The sequence below is a fragment of the Schistocerca americana genome, chromosome 6, assembly GCF_021461395.2.
Source record: "Schistocerca americana isolate TAMUIC-IGC-003095 chromosome 6, iqSchAmer2.1, whole genome shotgun sequence".
Lineage (NCBI taxonomy): Eukaryota > Metazoa > Arthropoda > Insecta > Orthoptera > Acrididae > Schistocerca > Schistocerca americana.
Window position 1 is genome coordinate 249618821 of NC_060124.1, and position 19511 is coordinate 249638331.

Consider the following 19511-nt stretch of genomic DNA (forward strand, 5'->3'; position numbering starts at 1 on the left):
TTATCTTACCAATACAGCTGTGGCTATGTCACATTCAACAGAGTAATCCCCATTATAGTAGCTGGTAAATGAAATGTGGGTCCCATAATATCACACATAGTCCACCACCTCACAGCTCTAAACGTCTTGCCCCCATGAGTTTCCATTGCTCAGCGCAAATATGCTGCTATGATATTGTATACTGAGTATATCCAATGAAAACTCGTTCTCTGAAAATAAGGTTCTGATTTGGTCACCCATTTTTCAGAAGGACGTGCATCCATTTTGCCTCTGAACAACTGCATCTTGCAACTGCATCTGCTATCTTGCAAGTCAGGCACATGCTTAGTACCCTGCTCTGACATTGGTAAAGCTCATCCTCTGTCATCACCACATATCAATCCTCATCTGCTGCCAATCCAATAGTAGCATTCCTTCCTCTCTCAAGTGCACAAGTTTTCCAACTGACACTAACTTCAATAGATAAGTGTGCACTGTGGAACACCTAAACAATGCATCCTTCCTCACTACTGGTAGCTTTGCCGGTACATACAACCATAGTACCACGATAGTAGACGAGCAAGTTCTGGCTGCTTGGCTATGCTACTAGCTGTCATTGTACCTTTCACAACCCCTTCAGATACTGTTTAGTTGACAGCAAGAGTGGGCTTAACTGCCTATCTAGTGCATGATGGACAGGTTCCTGCAAGGTCATTAACTCCATCCTTGCATCCCAGATACTATATCCTAGGGACTGCAGCAGTTTTTTCATCGTTATTCTTGCACCTGATACTTGCATCTATGTTTGTACCACTTCCAAATCCGAGTTTGGAGTGCTGGATGAGGCCCTGGCGTAATCCTTTTATCCTTAGTATGCTGTCGAAGCATGCACATGTTACTTAACTCACTGCTCTTTAAGTTCACGATTTGCATGGATTCCCATTCCATAGTTATTTTATTTGCCTCCACTAACCCCCTTGCAGCCCCCACAGTTTTGTTCAATTTGCTTATATTGCTTGTGTCTGGTGTCCTCCTGGACTCATGCAGTACCATTCCAATCTCCTTCTGTGTCTGCTATCTGCTCCTTTATTCATACATATGCACTGAGTAACTTCCTGTGCTCCTTTGAAACTGCTTAGTGTTGTACCCCTGAAAACACCTCCTCCACCTCCTAATTTCACTCTGCAAATTCCTCACTTTAAACACTAAACTTAATGGCTATCTGTGACTGGATGAAATGAAATGGTGTGTATGGCTAGGGCCTCCCATAAGGTAGACCAGTAATCTGGTGCAAGGCTTTGGTGATCTGTGTGCCGATGAGGATGAAATGATACGGAATACGACACAACACCCAGACTATGAGCAGAGGAAATCTCTGACTTTGCCATAAATCAAACCCGGGCCCCTTGCATGGCATTCTACCACACTGACAACTCAGCTTTGGAGGCGGACTGTGACTGAATAACACTACATCTGCATGGAAAATAGGACTCCACCATTCAGGTTATGATCTTGCAGCAGCCCTATTCTGTCCCCTGTGAAGAGGCATAGCACTGCCAAAACTAGCATTCTTCTCTTCTGGCTGTTCTCCCATACAACAAACTGAGGATAGGAATCTGTATCACCTCCCCCTCCCCCCCCCCCCCCCCAGAAGCCTGCTGTCTCTGAATAGCAAGTCTTAACACACTAATGATAAAACCTACCCTAAAATCAACATAGAACCTTATCTAAAGTTTTAATACCCTATACTACATACAAAAGAACAATATTCAGAAATCACAATAAATATCAGTTATTTCCTTGGTCTCAATGCACACTGACCATGAGGTACCTGAACTCCCTCTCCTGTTGCTCATCCTCCCACTTCTTCTTTGCCTCTTTCCTTGCCCTCACTAGTACCTCTCATGAAATTGCCTCTGGTGCAACCTTGAAAGGTCGTATATACCAACCATGCACAGTTATTGATCTTGTCAGCAGCTGCAGCTGCTCCTGACACCACTCTAAAGAGTAAGAGAAGTGAGTGTTGGGCTGGAGGATCCAGTGGAAACATTGTTGACAATAAAGGATGACTTTAACTCCAATACATTACATGTCATGCCTCAGAAGGCACATATGCCTCTCTCTCAGTTGCTCCAGTCAGCACTGATGCATGGGCGGTGGCTTCTGACCTGAATGCTGATCAGGCCCCTATGTTGCTGATGGCTGGCCTGTGGCACGTCAGTGTCGTCTGGAGGCTACGGCCATTGACGTCAGTGGTGCACCATTTCCCTCATTGGTGCAGAGCCCTGGTGGCCCCTCACTCGGCCCCCTTCACCGCTGTGGCAGGTGGAGACAGTTGTGCATTGGGTTTGACTCACTGCTCTCTGGCAGGAGTTGGATGTCAACTGGCATTAAGGTGCCAAGTCCTACGAGAAACTCAGCAGGCACAGATGTCAGGTTGGCACCAAGTCCTGTGAAGAACAAAGTGCTGACAGCAGGCACAGCCCTGTCTCAAGCCCACAGCTACTGCAGGCAACCTCCAATTGTCTCAATGCCCAGCATAGCTCCGGTATCATAGTGGTGCTCCTGGTCTCTGGCAATGAGAAATGCCCCTCCCCTGTTTCAAATTTCAGACTTATTTATAAGCCTCTGGTGTGCATTTGTTTCACTAAACCCCAGTACCTAGTCACATTGCCCATAACATGATACTTGCCCTGGTGTGGTGACATCAACCTGCTTGCTACCCAGTTACCACTGCATTGTGCAGTTTATTGTCGCACTCAACTATCCTCATCTCACAATCCCCTTTTGTGTGTCTGTTTTTGTGACCCACATCACCACACTGGCACCTACTGGCCCCTGGCTGCTAATGCAATGCTTTAAGGCAGCTCTCTCACTACTTCTTATTACTTTTGCTCAAGGACTGAGTAGCAACACTTGTTGTTGTTGTGGTCTTCAGTCCAGAGACTGGTTTGATGCAGCTCTCCATGCTACTCTATCCTGTGCAAGCTTCTTCATCTCCCAGTACCTACTGCAACCTACATCCTTCTGAATCTGCTTAGTGTATTCATCTCTTGGTCTCCCTCTACGATTTTTACCCTCCAATACTAAATTAGTGATCCCTTGATGCCTTATAATATGCCCTACCAACTGATCCCTTCTTTTAGTCAAGGTGTGCCACAAATTTCTCTTCTCCCTAATTCTATTCAATACCTCCTCATTAGTTATGTGATCTACCCATCTAATCTTCAGCATTCTTCTGTAGCACCACATTTCGAAATCTTCTATTCTCTTCTTGTCCAAACTATTTATTATCCACGTTTCACTTCCATACATGGCCACACTCCAATAATACAGACACAAGGTCTCACCTTCCTAGTATCCTAGCTGTGCCCATTCATAGAATAAAAACGTTTGCAAACTTCTTCATCCTCACTCCTGTCTACCTGTGGAACATTTACCCTGCACTTTTCGCACAATTCAGTGCTCTGCTGCTTTTAAGAAAATGTTGAAGCACTTCATTCTGTCATCACTATAGGACTTCCCAAAAATTAAGACTTTCCTTCTCATCCCGTACAGTTAGTCTGCCCTGACCCACAGTTCTGGGTGACTTTCCCAAAACCTACCCCTCCTCCTAGACCTCTCCAGTCCTTTTCCTTCAGCCTTCTTCCTTCCCCTTCAACCCTTCTGCCTGAAGGAGGAGCCACTGGCTCCGAAAGCTTGCCTATCACAACAGTCTTTTATGTGTATGTTCTGCCACCGCTTGGTGACTAGATTTTTTATCTATACAATTAAATAATTTTATCAGTCATTGATTGTTTTCATAGTTATATTGACACTATGATAAGCTACTGTCCCGACACCCTCCACCCAACAGTTTCCACACCCTTTATCACATCCTCTCAGTTCATGTCCCCTCACCTTCATTGGGAGCTGTTCTCTGTCAGTGCACTCACCGGTCCTTTATCCTTCTCTGCTCCTTTCCTTTTCCACCTGCCATTCCCCTCCTCCCCCCACTCACTCATGATATGCCTGGTAGCATTGCCCCGACACCATCTCATCACTGCAGGCTCTGCCAAGCAGTGCCGAGTTCCATCCCCTGACCTGCTATCCCTCCTTCTTCCCTGCTCCACTCCAGATTACTGCTTTCATTTGACCTGACACAGCTGCATTCTCACTGGAGTGGACAGAGATAACAGTTGTATGCATGACGTGCACTGTGTTTTTCTCTCTGAAGAAAGCTTTGGCTGAAAACTCTTGTGCAACAGTTTTCTCATTGTGCTTGTCTGCAACTCAACTTGTCATATTTACGGGTATGTAGCATTCTATCCTTTTCATAATACTGTTGTTACCTTAGTATACAGAACACCTGGTTAGATATAAGAAAGGACCTGATAGTCCTAATCTTACCATGTTAAATAATAAATAAGTTATCCTTTCAAGATCACACAATTTTCCTGGTGTAGGGCTAGTAAAAATGCGGCCTAGAATTGAAGACGGTAGAGTAGCACAGCTCTACATACATACATAAGGGCAGTCAATATACACAGTAGTTGATGATATGAGTCACTCAAAGTAACACTGTCACTTTTCAACTACAGCCAATATCTTATTAGCTTTTCTAGTTCATGAGCTAACAACCTGTGGTGGTTGAAGATAGAGGGAAGCACTGTGAAGTGCAGCAAAGTGTTCAACAGAACTCTCTCATTGTGGAGTGGTGTATTTACTACACCGATACACAAGGATCTTTGTTATGATGTTTCTTTACAGCAATTAACTGTGCTGGTACCCACTTTTTTCACTCCAAACACATTTCACAGCAAAAATGAAATGAGCATATGGCATTGCTGGTTGGGAGGCCACGACTGGTGAAGTTCAGCCGGAAAGTGCAAGTCTTATTATAGTCGATGCCACATCGGGCGACTTGCATGCTGTGGATGAGGATGAAATAATGAGAACAACACAACACTGTCCGCAAGAGGAGAAGATCTGCAACCTGGCTGGGAATCGAAACCGGGCCCTCTGCATGGGAGGCAAGCACATTACCACTCAGCTAAGCATGCTGACACATTGCACAGCATTAAGTATATAAAACAGGGTTTCATTTAGCATTTGGAAATTCCCTGAGGGCCCAGTGTACACTGGCAGTGTTAGCCATTTTTCCAAACACAATACCTCTGCAACAAGTTATCTAATGTGCTGTTACTTAAACAGAGTCTAGAAGAAGATTAAAATAACTGTCTCACATTTATGAGTTGGGACTTTCCTTTATGATCACCACTTACACTCTTAAATAAGTTAATGGAAATATCAATGCCCATGTTATATCACTTATACCTCTAGAATTGGTATCTAAGTAAGATAGCTAATAATTAAAATAAAACAAATAATACCACACCCACCAAGATCACGCTGAGCATCATCTGCAATGGCCTGTGTTTCCTCAGCTTTAACAGCTGCTGCCTGTTCTTCCTTTTGAACAACTATCTTTGTTTCCTCTGCTACTGCCTGTAAATAAATGAAACATGTCCCAGTGCCTTAAAAAATAAACACAAATGATATGACACTGCTTTTTTAGTGTCAAACAAAAAGCAATGAGTTTATGTGGTATTAAATATTGGAAGCATAAAATCTGAGCAGGAGCTTGTAAGGAACTGTGGCTAAAATTTACAAGAGTAGTTAACCAAGCACTGCTTAGGTGGGTACCCAGTTATAAAGTTAGTTATGGGAGGAAATCATCCACAGTATACTGCCTCTCTATACAAATTACCGCACAAGCATTCACTATCGCACATTGGGTGTAAAACAAACCACAGCACTACACAAACTGAAATGCTAAATTAAATGTTTTGGATGTCAAAAGGGTAACATGTGAAGCCTTAAAAAATTGCTGTAGTGGAAACTTATTGACAAAACCTGAAGAAATTCTGGTTAACCAAACACCAAAGTTAGTGGCCAGACACTGAGGGATAATATGGGAGCTAAAAGTGAAAGTTGCATTGAAAAAGCACAACTACTGTATTCCACCTTCATGTGTTCCTTCACAATGGAGTATCCAGAAGCACTTCCTCATTTTACTTCTTGGAATACAGCAAAGAAAAGTGATATAGATATTAGTTTGTGAGACAGTAACAGCTGAAACTTCTAAAAGTGAAGAAATCCTAGAGAGATTTTATGGATGAGTTTAATTATTGATCATAATATGCAAAACATTCCTCAAACAGAAAATTGCACATTGATGAAAGCACAGGTCACATTTGCCTAAAAAAAAGGGTAGCAGAACTGATCACAAAACTATCATCCAAATTATTGACATCCATCTTTTGTCAAATTTAATGACAACTTGAATTTCCATGTCAAACAGCGCAAACCTCAAAAACATTAGCCCTTTAAAAACCAACTCACACTTTTTCACGTACCATTGTGAAAGCAATGGCTCAAGTCAATCAAGTGGAACAGTATTTACTGACTTCTGAAAACCCTATGACTTGCTACCATACTAATGGTTACTAAACATATTTGTCACTGGACTGACGATTTCTTGGTAGAGAGGGTGCAGCATGTTATCTACACTCCTGGAAATGGAAAAAAGAACACATTGACACCGGTGTGTCAGACCCACCATACTTGCTCCGAACACTGCGAGAGGGCTGTACAAGCAATGATCACACGCACGGCACAGCGGACACACCAGGAACCGCGGTGTTGGCCGTCGAATGGCGCTAGCTGCGCAGCATTTGTGCACCGCCGCCGTCAGTGTCAGCCAGTTTGCCGTGGCATACGGAGCTCCATCGCAGTCTTTAACACTGGTAGCATGCCGCGACAGCGTGGACGTGAACCGTATGTGCAGTTGACGGACTTTGAGCGAGGGCGTATAGTGGGCATGCGGGAGGCCGGGTGGACGTACCGCCGAATTGCTCAACACGTGGGGCGTGAGGTCTCCACAGTACATCGATGTTGTCGCCAGTGGTCGGCGGAAGGTGCACGTGCCCGTCGACCTGGGACCGGACCGCAGCGACGCACGGATGCACGCCAAGACCGTAGGATCCTACGCAGTGCCGTAGGGGACCGCACCGCCACTTCCCAGCAAATTAGGGACACTGTTGCTCCTGGGGTATCGGCGAGGACCATTCGCAACCGTCATCATGAAGCTGGGCTACGGTCCCGCGCACCGTTAGGCCATCTTCCGCTCACGCCATAACTTCGTGCAGCCCGCCTCCAGTGGTGTCGCGCCAGGCATGAATGGAGGGACGAATGGAGACGTGTCGTCTTCAGCGATGAGAGTCGCCTCTGCCTTGGTGCCAATGATGGTCGTGTGCGTGTTTGGCGCCGTGCAGGTGAGCGCCACAATCAGGACTGCATACGACCGAGGCACACAGGGCCAACACCCGGCATCATGGTGTGGGGAGCGATCTCCTACACTGGCCGTACACCACTGGTGATCGTCGAGGGGACACTGAATAGTGCACGGTACATCCAAACCGTCATCGAACCCATCGTTCTACCATTCCTAGACCGGCAAGGGAACTTGCTGTTCCAACAGGACAATGCACGTCCGCATGTATCCCGTGCCACTCAACGTGCTCTAGAAGGTGTAAGTCAACTACCCTGGCCAGCAAGATCTCCGGATCTGTCCCCCATTGAGCATGTTTGGGACTGGATGAAGCGTCGTCTCACGCGGTCTGCACGTCCAGCACGAACGCTGGTCCAACTGAGGCGCCAGGTGGAAATGGCATGGCAAGCCGTTCCACAGGACTACATCCAGCATCTCTATGATCGTCTCCATGGGAGAATAGCAGCCTGCATTGCTGCGAAAGGTGGATATACACTGTACTAGTGCCGACATTGTGCATGCTCTGTTGCCTGTGTCTATGTGCCTGTGGTTCTGTCAGTGTGATCATGTGATGTATCTGACCCCAGGAATGTGTCAATAAAGTTTCCCCTTCCTGGGACAATGAATTCACGGTGTTCTTATTTCAATTTCCAGGAGTGTATTATGCACAATAATCAGTAGATCTAGCTGTATCTTCAGATTTGCCTTAAGGAAATGAATTGGGAGACTGCTGTTCATGTGGTACATTAATGACTTGGCACACAGTATTAATAGCAACCTCAGATATCAGTGAGATCTTAACGTATCAAAGGGATGTAAAGACTGGCAACTTGAAAGAGCCCTCATGGAAAATGAATGTTTGTAGGGCAATAAAACTTTGTGGAACCATTTGTAAGGATATTCATAACAGAAGTAATGAATAAACCACTGAAAGAAACACATTTTAATATCCATGTGAGAGGATAATGTTTGTTAATTGTGCAGCATACTTAGGTTCTAGATTAAAAATGTTGCTCAGTGTGATGACCATCAGCATCCATGACAGCCTGGAACTGCACTAGAGATTGCTTTACCGTTGCCAAAAACTTCTCAAGTGGGAAAGTGGGATGCTAGTGACCTTCCCCATTACACTCATCTTCAACTTCCAATGTGTGTTAGCATGCTATTAATAAACCACATCCTTTAGGCAACCCCACAGCCAGAAATCACAAGGGTTCAAATCTGGTGATCTTTGTGACCACACCTTCGATATTTGCAAAGAGCAGCAACACTATTGCTGCTGTTTTGATAAAACAGCTTTACAATTAAAGGCCTGCTCACCTTATCCACACCCATAATGACTGAATGCAGCTGTGATGCACATTGATTTTAACCAGATATATCATCATTCCACCAGCAGCGTCCAATGGTAAATCATGACACTAACACTACTAACAATGCAAATCATGCAAAACACAGTTTGAACATCATGCCTATGAAGTTAGGTATCCATAAAGTAAGCAGTTTTCTGTCTACACTGACTCAAGTAGTGAAAGTTTACTTAAAACCACTCTGTACTACTACTACTCACACTCACACACACACACACACACACACACACACACACACACACACACACAAAGAAAAAACAGAAAAGTAGTATCCCATGACTACAATATCAATGACTCACAATGGAATCAGTCCACTAATACAAATACCTGGCTGTGACAATTTGCTGAGATATGAAATGGAATAATCAAATACATTTGGTCATAAGTAAAGCACGTCATAGACTTCAGTTAATTTTTTCTTAGGAGAATGTCACAGAAATGCTGGAAAACCTAAACTGGCAGATGACTGAAGGCAGATGATGACTATCCTACAATAGTCTGCTTCCTGAGTTTGAATAAAAGATTAGACTTCTCATAACATTATGCACCCCTTCTTCTCATGCTCCATTCACAAATGGAACAGGAAAACAACCAAATATGTGTACAACAGGTAGTAGCCTCTGACATACACTTAATAGTGGTTAGTGGAGAATGGATGTAGATGCAAAGCTAAAGAAAGCACACCAACTTATGAGATTCTGAAGATTTTTTATTTATAAAGGAAGAAATTGATTGCATTCATTAGCCTCCTCCTTTCGCAACATATACTACATGTCTCAACAACATCTTCAGTCCAAAGACTGGTTTGATGCAGATCTCCACGCTACTCTTCATCTCCGAACAACTATTGAAACTTACATCCTTTTGATTCTGGTTAGATTTTTATCCCCCCCCCCTCCCCCCCCCCCCCCCTCCCAAAAAAAAAATACTAAATTTACTATCCCTCGATGTCTCAGAATGTGTCCTATCAACTGATCCCTTCTTCTAGTCAGGTTGTGCCACATTTTTTTCCTCTCCAATTCTATTCAGTACCTTTTCATTAGTCATTTGATCTAATCATCTAATTTTCAGATTTCTTCTGTAGCACTGCATTTCAAATGCTTCTGTTCTCTTCTTGTCTAAATCTCTCTAATTTACATGTTTCAATGCTACATATAGCTACACTTCATATAAAAACTTTCAAGAAGGACTTCCTAACACTTAAATCTACATTTGATGTTAACAAATTTCCCTTCTTCAGTTTTTTTCTTGCTATTGTCAGTCTATGTTTTATATCCTCTCTACTTTGGCCATCATCAGGTATTTTGCTGCCCAAATAGCAAAACTCATCTACTACTTGAAGTGTCTCATTTCCTAATCTAATTCCCTCAGCATCACCCAATTTAGTTCGGCTCCATTCCATTATCCTTGTTTTGCTGTTGTTGATGTTCATCTTATATCCTCCTTTCAAGAAAATGTCCAGTCCATTCAACTGCTCTCCCAAATCCTTTGCCAACAGAATTATAATGTGACCAGAAAACCTCAAAGTTTTTATCTGTTCTCCCCCAAATCCCATGACAAATTTTTCCTTGGTTTTCTTTACTCAATGTACAGATTGAATAACATCAAGGATAGTCTACATCCCTGCCTCACTCCCTTCTCATCCACTACTTCCCTCTCATGCCCTTTGACTCTTGCAACTGCCATCTGGTTTCCATATTAGTTAAAAATTTCTTTCCCTCCCTGTATTTTACCCCTGCTACCTTCAGAACTTCAAAGAAAGTGTTACAGACAACACTCTCAATAGTTTTCTCTAAGTCTATAAATGCTATTCTCTTAGGTTTGCCTCTCCTTAACCTCTCTTCTAAGAGAAATTGAAGGGTCAGTACTGCCTCATGTGTTCCTTTTTTTTTTTCAAGGATGCAAACTGACCTTCCCTGAGGTCTGCTTCTACCAGTTTTTCTCTTCTTCTGTACAGAATTCATGTTAGTGTTTTGCAACCATGACTTATTAAACTGATTATTTGGTAATATTCACAGCTATCACACCTGCTTTCTTCGGAATTCAACTCAGGTCTTTTAGTGCTCTGTCAAATTCTTCTCATAGTATCATCAGCTACATCCTCTTCCATTTCTATGATACTGCCTTCAAGTACATCTGCCTTGTTCAGACCATCCATATACTCTTTGCTCCTTTCAGCTTTCCCCTGTCTGCTTGCCAACATATTTACTCAAATTGCCAAGAGCAAGTACAAAATCTTAATGCAATCAATGATGGTAACAATAAGTACATTCATTCATTTACACAATGTATTCCTCAGATCCCTGTTTGGGACGATTTTTTATGGATGTGCAATAATCCAAAATGCACATTAGCACAGAAACTGCTTCCAGAGTATACATTTAAACACTTATGATAAATAATACAGCAAAAATGTCTATACATGTCACATACTTCTCATTTGACACTTTTTTACATGGGTTATAAGACAAATTTTATTTATGTGTGAGCAGCAACTTTGTTCATTTGTTTATGTTACATTAAAATAAAACTTGACAGTAAGGGTCAGTGGAGACTGAGAAATGAACTTTGTAAAGGAATCTTTCTAATTCTCATCTGCTGTTGTCTATATCACTGCAGAAAATATGCATAAGTCACAGTGCCTGCTCCCATTATATAGCTAGAATTTCACTAGTTGACTGCTTTAAGCAGAGGTGCATACTGTTTGCAAGCACTGCAATGTCACGTTCCAACTAATAAAATAGACTGAAAAGATATACTTTGCACTTTAGTACTCACAGTGTCTTCAGCTATTTTCTCCAGCATCTTTGCAGCCTCTTTGGCAGCTACTTCAAGTGCTGGTCTCATTGCTGTTAGCTCTATTTGAAGTTGCTTCACTTCTTCAGCAGTGCTCAGAAGCTTGTCAAGCCCTATGGAGACCATCAGAATTTTGGTAGTTATATTCATACATGTCAATAGTGGTAATAGACTTTTATTCACTAACACACAATTGCATAACAGTGTGCAAATTGCAAAATTTTAAAACACAGAGTATGAATAAAATGATAAGAACCTTAGGTATAAAATGATTAAAATAATAAGATTAATGAGCAAACCTGTTTGAAGCCGCTTAATGCCGTTTGCCAATTCTCCTCTTTTGGTACCATATAGTCGCTGAAAACTTGACAGAAGCTCCAAATAATTAGTGGGAGTCACATAATTATGTCGTGACAACTCCTGTTAAAACAACTCATATATAAAAACATGCAATGTAAGTGTGAAGCTCTGTGCAAATAGTTATGAGATAAAATATTTTGAATATTTCACAAAAGTAAAAAAAAAAAAAAAATCAATGCTACAAACTGGAAAGATAATTAACAGGAGGACCATGCTGTCTGCATAATGGGTTACAACTGTGTCTAGAGCAAAACACTTTTCTCATTTTACAGAAAATCCCCATATTGAAGAACCTGACCCAATAAGACAAGTGACAGGCATACAAAACACACAAAATATACTTTAAGTAACTCTGTATACTGGGCTACAAAATTTGCATTAAAAATCATTACATTTACAACATATTTTGATCTGTCTATACAATTATTATCCCTCCACACTTCTACCCATTACCAGACTGACAATTACTTGATGTCTCAAGCTAGGTCCAAGAAACTGATCTCTTCTTTTAGTCATGAACTGCACAATAAAAGTATTATGTCACTCTCATGACTTGCACAACTTGTGTTTTTTTTTTCCTTTTCCTTTTTTTTCAGATGCTAATTTTTAAAACTTTTTTGACTATAGCAAATCATTACATACAGCCACATGGGTAGTGAAGGTAAATGTAGATCTTAATTTTCAGGACATTTTATCAGAGCAAGCTGCGGGCCAAATTATCCAGTTGTGAACTGAGAAATGTTGCCTGTGTTTACTGCTCAGTCTGTGAATGGTAACTTCAAGCTCAGACCATACATTAATTGTTACTTTACTGCAGGAAGGTCTTCAGTTTCCAAAGTTGCTTACCAGATTGGCTTACACCATAGCAAAGTCAAATATAAATGCAGGCTTCTGTGGCTATTGTCACAGTCAAAATTTTACTGGGTTTGTGACAGCATTGTCAGTATGTAAAACTACCAACATTTTGGTCAATGTTCTTCAAGGTGTTTTTGTTTACAAACAACCTGAAGGAGGTCATTTGCAACAGTGACTGAAACATTGGTAGTTTTACATACTGACAATGTGATCACAAACCGAGAAAAATTTTACTGACCATAGCAAAGTTGTTCAGACATCCAGTTCCTATCATGACCACTTGATACAGGCAGCACCAGACGCTGCTTTCCACCACGACGGCCTCAAGTAGAAGACTCGTCCCTCGAGCAGGTCATAGAATTAGGCTGTAAGTTCGAAATTTCTACAGCTGCCGATCATCGACTGGAATCCTGGGAAAATGTAGCAGCAATCTGTGATGACGCCATGCCAGACACCGAAGCTGTCGCAGTAATCCTGGGCTCAACGCCGCACTCCTACCGCTGACGCGGTCGGAGACCGCCTCCACAACAAGACGCCGAGTTGCACCATCCCAGCTGGAGCCAGAAGCCACTGCAGCAACACAACCAGCAATGTCGTCGTGGGGATCGTCTCCGCCTGCCTTCCTGCCCCACCTGCTATTCAACACATGATAGAGAAGATTGCCCAGACCGCTGGGCGCAATGCACACACTGCGGCAGGGAAGGCCATTTAGCGTCTGTTTGTCGTGCAAAAACAACCACCTCCAGCAACCTCCAGCCCAGGCCATATCCAGACGGCTTGAACAACACCCCAATAGATGTCAACAAGGTAGACAACTCCTCGACATTAAAAATTTTTATAGACACCACTATCAATGACAAGCCTCTGCGTCTACAAGTGGACACAGGCGCAGCAGTATCATTGATTAATTACACTTCATATGCCAACATTGGTTCACCACCCCTCTCTCCAGCCCCTAAGCACCTACTGGTGTACAATAAGCAAGAGATAGCTCTCCTAGGACAATTCACGGCTCAAGTCAAGTACAAATCGGTTCACCATCCAGTCACGTTTCTGGTTGTCAACAATTCCTCCACAGCAGACTTATTTGGACTGGACGCCTTCCGCTTATTCGGATTTTCCATTGTGGATTATGTTCACCTAGTGTCTCACAACGTTCCTTTTCCTGAAGTTGATGCACTCTGTAATGAATTTCAGGACCTGTTTTCACCAGGCATAGGCTGTGCCAAGGACTTTGAGGCCTCGCTCCAACTCAGTCCCGCTGCCCAGCCCCGCTTCTTCCAGGCATGTCAGGTACCAGTGGCACTACAACAGCCGCTCAAAGAAGAACTCCAACATCTTCACGATGAAGGGGTTCTCCAGCCCGTGCGGTTCAGCTTGTCGTCCACGCTTTTAGTCATCGTGCAGAAGCCAGGCCGCCGCCTTCGCCTCTGTGGTGACTTTAAGGCTGCGTTCACACTGCCGGCCGGGCCGAGCCGAGCCTGGCTGGGCCGCCGCCTGCTTCGGTATCAAACACATGGTTCTGAAGTGAGGTGTTCACACTGGCGGCCGGGCCGCGCCGACACGGCGTGAGCCTCCCGGAGCCGAGCCGACGACATCCCGAGTGTTTAATATTGCCGGCGTGAGCCGACCGCAGGCGCGAGCCTGTGGAGCAGCACTACAGCTTCTGCAGTACACGCGTCACACGTCTCCCTTCTGCTTTCATCACAAGTGTGACTGCACACGTCTTTTATTTTGAGATGTTACATTTCACAATCAGTGAGGAAAAATTATGTTTATTACAATGATACATGCGAAATTACTTTCATTTATTTAATCTACCGTATTTACATGCATTTACAACAATAGCTTGCCAGCGATCGCAGCATTGCCGCCACTGAATAGTTCGCATTTACTTGTAAACGGAGACAGATATGAGTGTCACTGAGGGACGGAAATGTGTCCCTACCAGATGATAATGCATTGTAAAGTCATGCTGTGGCAGTTCCTTATCAGTGGAAATAGAACCACTGAGTCAAAGGGCACTATCTCAAAACTCTTCGCCTATCAATCTGTCTATCTTACAAGGTAATGAAAAGAATTCTGTGAGGTCATCAGTGGCTCCACATGATGAACCATCACCACTGCCAAGCGCTGCATCATGAAGAAAAAAGAAGAAAAAAGTTGGAAAATTCTGAAGGAGTATTTCTGCGATTCTTCGTTGAAGGCACAGCAAGACATTACCCAAAATGACGAAGCTAATTACTTCCTAATGATTCTCAGGACTCCCATAAACTCTCTTCCCCTCAGAGGTAAGCGTTTGTGAAATTTAAAATACAAAAGCATGACTACAATTAACTGGAGGTAGTGAATGCTGTACAACGTTTTACTGCAAACCAAAAAGTGTGTACTAACGAATCTTCCCTTATCGTTATACACAATTTTTCTTCTACTGTTATACTTCTGCGAAAATTTGTGTTCTGTTTAGAAATTTTGTCTTGAATGTTCTGCAGCACATACTGAAATGTGTTATGATTCGTTCTGTAATTTGAATAAAATTTTTCAGGATAGTTTTTAAGTTCTTCATATAAAGAAAAAAACTCTCCTAAATGTCTGTCGCAATTCATAGGATGAATCCATAACCTCCTAGTTCTGCTGTACTTCAAAACTCGACGAGTTACTGCAGAGTCAAAACAATACCAATAAAAGAGTGAAGACATTGTTCTACACGAAAGCACAGACTAGCTAAAGGCGAGCAACTGTTGACTGCAGCTGCGTTTTCTGCTGACTTGCTTGTCAGCTGTCGAAGGGTGGAGATCTTTTTAAATTTATTTATTTGGCCTCCCGCCAGCCATTTAGCCAAAGAGTGGGGATTACCTTGACAGTGCAGCGCAGCCCGCCAAGGAAGAAAAAAAAAAAAAAAAAACAATGAAGAACAATGAAACGCACATCTGTGCCGATCTATAGTAGTTTCATTAACTCTCCATTATTTTTTCTGCCAAAGTAGACAACGAGACTACAGAATTGCGCTTCAGTTTTCTTTTAGTTCGAAATACGAAATGTACATCATACTAATTGTAGGATGTTGATGACAAATAATTGTTTGTCTTTTGTGATGCAACGTGTGGCCAATTATAAAAGCATAGCAGATGATTGTCCAGTAGCCGAGGGAAAAATTCTTATACATTTGGATTTATCTAGAGAATGAGACTATTAAAATAATAATAGGGACCGGCACTAGGTCTGCGCTGATCACTAGTAATTAGTTTTTTTCTGTCCTGCATTATATGACTACACTAAACCAAGCTGTAACCGCGCGAACTCCGTGGCTTGCGGACGCGGCACTGACGCCACTGAATAGCTCGCATTACTTGAGACCAGAGACAGATATCAGTATCATTATCATTTCAAAAACTTTTTGGTACTTTTAGCTACATTTCATTCCCAGCAATGTATGGTCTAAAACGGATCTAACAGTAAGCTACCCACTACATAACTTTTTCACTACAAGATTTGTAAATCAAGTGCACAACATTGACAAATAGCATCATTTCACAATTACTGTTAGGAAATATGGAAAGATAAATGACTCAATACGAAGCTAAGATGTTGCACTACCACGTGTACAAAAATCAGATTCTTTCGCCGCATATTTTCTTCAAAATCGGTTGGGAAGCGTTACGAAACTAAGAAATCACGCGAAACGAAAAGTAGACTTTTTCTTTTTTCACGAAGTAACACTTTTAAGGAAAAAATAAGTTCATAAAGCGATGTGGCGAAGTCTTGTATACCGCTAAGAATTTTTAAAAGATGAAAAATCGGAGAAGTGGATTTTCCCCCATTTCGCCGTCCCGGCTCGGCGCGGCGCGCAGTGTGAATGCACTACTCGTCGGCCTGAGCTGGCTAGGCACGAGCCGAGCCAGTACGCGTCATCCCGGCCCGGCCCGGCCGGCAATGTGAACGCAGCCTAAGACTACAGTCAACCCACAGCTTCTCGTTGACGACTATCCCCTTCCACGACCGGAAGATCTTTTTCGCAAATTGGCAGGGGGCTCCTACTTTACCAAAATCGACCTAGCAGAAGCATATCTCTAAATTTCTCTTGATCTTTATTCCCGACGATACACCATTATAAATACTCCTTTCGGCCTCTTCCAACTAAACCGACTCATGTTCGGTTTAGCCAGTGCTCCTACAATCTTGCAAAGATACCTTGAACAACTTCTCACTGATATCCCGACCTGTATAAATTACCAGACGACATAGTCGTCACGGGGTCCTCCTCCGAAGAGCACATAGCCAACCTCCGCATCCTCTTCCTCCGCCTTCGAACTGCAGGTCTGAAATGTAATATTTCTAAATGTTCATTTTTCCAACAATCTTTTTTCCTATCTGGGTCACATCATTTACCACAATGATATTTCTCCATCTTTCTCTCATATCGACACCATTAACAACCTGCCCCATCCCCGGGACCTTCATCAGTTGAAATCCTTCTTGGGCAAAATTTCGTATTACAGGAAATTTGTTCCTTCTGCAGCTCAAGTGGCAGCACCCCTGTACCACCTCTGCCGCAAAAATGTCCCATTCTGTTGGACCCCAGTCTGCGAGACCACCTTCCATACTCTCAAACAGCAGCTCCAATCCGCTTCATGTCTCATGCCTTATGATCCAAATCTTCCTCTGATACTTGCTACGGATGCCTCTGAGTATAGTGTGGGAGCCGTCCTGTCTCACAAATTGCCGGATGGCACAGAGCGCCCCATAGCATACATCTCAAAAGCTCTCTCCACAGCACAAATCAAATATTCCCAAATCGAGAAAGAAGCACTTGCCATGGTTTTTGCCTGTTCCAAGTTCTATCCCTTTCTCTATTGCAAGTCCTTTCACATTATTACTGACCACAAACCGCTCCTCTCTTTATTTGCGCCTTCCGCGTGATTACTGACCAAAACATCCCTACGTCTCCAGCATTGGACGTTGTTCTTATCCCAATTTCACTACACCATGCATTTCCGTATCACCTCCCAGCACGCCAACGCGGACGCCTTGTCGCGTCTACCACAAGGTCCGCACCCTGCTTTTGACCAGTTGGACCTCCTCGTTTTTCAGATTGATGATGATGTCCAAGAGGCCCTGAAGGCATTTCCCGTTACAGCTGTCAAAGTAGCTGCAGCCACCGCAGAAGATTCCCTCCTCCGAGTCGTCCAACACCACATTTTCCATGGTTGCCCATCCTCGCCGCCTCCTCAGGATAAACACCACCTCCGGTTGTGCTATTCTATCTGACACCAGCTTTTGGTGGTGGATGGAGTCCTCCTTCGCTTAGATTCAGCAGAACCGAGGGTCATCGTTCGGAGATCCCTGCAGCCGACCATCCTCCATATTCGTCACCAAGGGCACTGGGGGATCGTTCACACCAAATACCTAGCAAGAAGGCATGTTTTTTGGCTCAGCCTCACGTCTGACATCACAGAGATGGTGCAGCGCTGTACCGTCTGTGCCCAACAATTGCCCTGTCACCCCCAAAAATTCCTTCCCTGGCCTATGCCGAACGGTCCCTGGGGGAGGCATCCACCTTGACTTCGTGGGACCATTTTTGGGCCACCAATGCCTCCTAGTCACTGATGCATTTTCCCATTTCCCATACATCGTCCAGTGTTCAGCAATCACCACGCACGTTACCTTATCAAAAAAATGGTTCAAATGGCCCTGAGCACTATGGGACTTAACGTCTGAGGTCATCAGTCCCCTAGAGCTTAGAACTACTTAAACCTAACTAACCTGAAGACAACACACACATCCATGCCCGAGGCAGGATTCGAACCTGCGACCGTAGCGGTCGCGCGGTTCCAGACTGAAGTGCCTGGAACCGCTCGGCCACTCTGGCCGGCCGTTACCTTATCAGCCCTCGCAAAAATATATTCCTTGGAAGGATTACCAAACGCCACAGTCACGGACAATGGACCACAATTTCGAAGCCAAGAATTCCTCTCCTTTTGCACCGACAACGGCATCCAACATCTTCTCACCCCGCCCTTCCATCCCCAATCCAATGGGGAAGCGGAACGCCTGGTCAGAACTTTCCAGACCCAAATGCTCAAATATACCAAAGACCACTCCCTTGAAGATGCTCTGACGCTATTCCTCAGTTCCGATCGAGCCACTCCGATAGAGGACAAAAGCCCAACAGAAGCACTCCACGGCCACCAACCCAGGACCCTCCTACATATTCTCTTCCCCTCTCTAAGAATTACAGTGCCTCCTGGGCAGTCCCGGTTCTTCCCCGGCTCCTTAGTCTGGACCTGAGGTTTTGGCACTAACGCAGGTTGGCTGCCCACCGCCATAGAGCGCTCCAGTTGTCGCCAATTTTTTGATGTTATCTTGGATGGCCATATCGTCCATCGTCATCGAAATCAATTGCGTCCTCGCTACCCTGAGACACCTGCACCGCACCCAACGACACGGACCACCGCCACCTCTACAACCCATTCCGGACCACCTACACAGACCCCTTCACTAATGCCATATACTCATTGCATGGGTGACGTTTCAGGGCCTCAGTCACCGCCACCAGCACCACAAACACAGCAGCTGCAGCTGACGGACCAGCTGCCCGGCCCCTCTCCAGCGCCTCCCCACCGGCCGATGGCCACCAATGAAGACAAACCAATGCCACTGGTCCCACCCATGCTGCCATCACAACCAGTACGCAGGTCAGTCCGCATCGCAGGATGTACAGCACCATATTCTCCAAGAGGCAGCCTTCACAGCCTCCTCCAGGGAGTCGCAGCCGCAGATCTCCACGACATACCAGCTATCGATATTTCGCGCAGCTCCCCCCCCTGGAAGGGAGGTAT

The 19511-nt window shown here is 44.1% G+C and overlaps 1 protein-coding gene across 1 annotated transcript in view; it reads right to left on the reverse strand.

Annotated features, from left to right (window-relative positions):
• LOC124620075 (dynein axonemal heavy chain 1-like) overlaps positions 1 to 19511 on the reverse strand; it is an 804068-nt gene that overhangs the window by 258247 nt on the left and 526310 nt on the right. Inside the window, exons 33-35 of the mRNA XM_047146741.1 lie at positions 11757 to 11877; positions 11440 to 11570; positions 5361 to 5466 (exon numbers count right to left, since the gene is read on the reverse strand). Of these exons, the coding sequence (XP_047002697.1) occupies positions 5361 to 5466; positions 11440 to 11570; positions 11757 to 11877 (358 nt within the window). The remainder of the gene's footprint in view (positions 1 to 5360; positions 5467 to 11439; positions 11571 to 11756; positions 11878 to 19511) is intronic.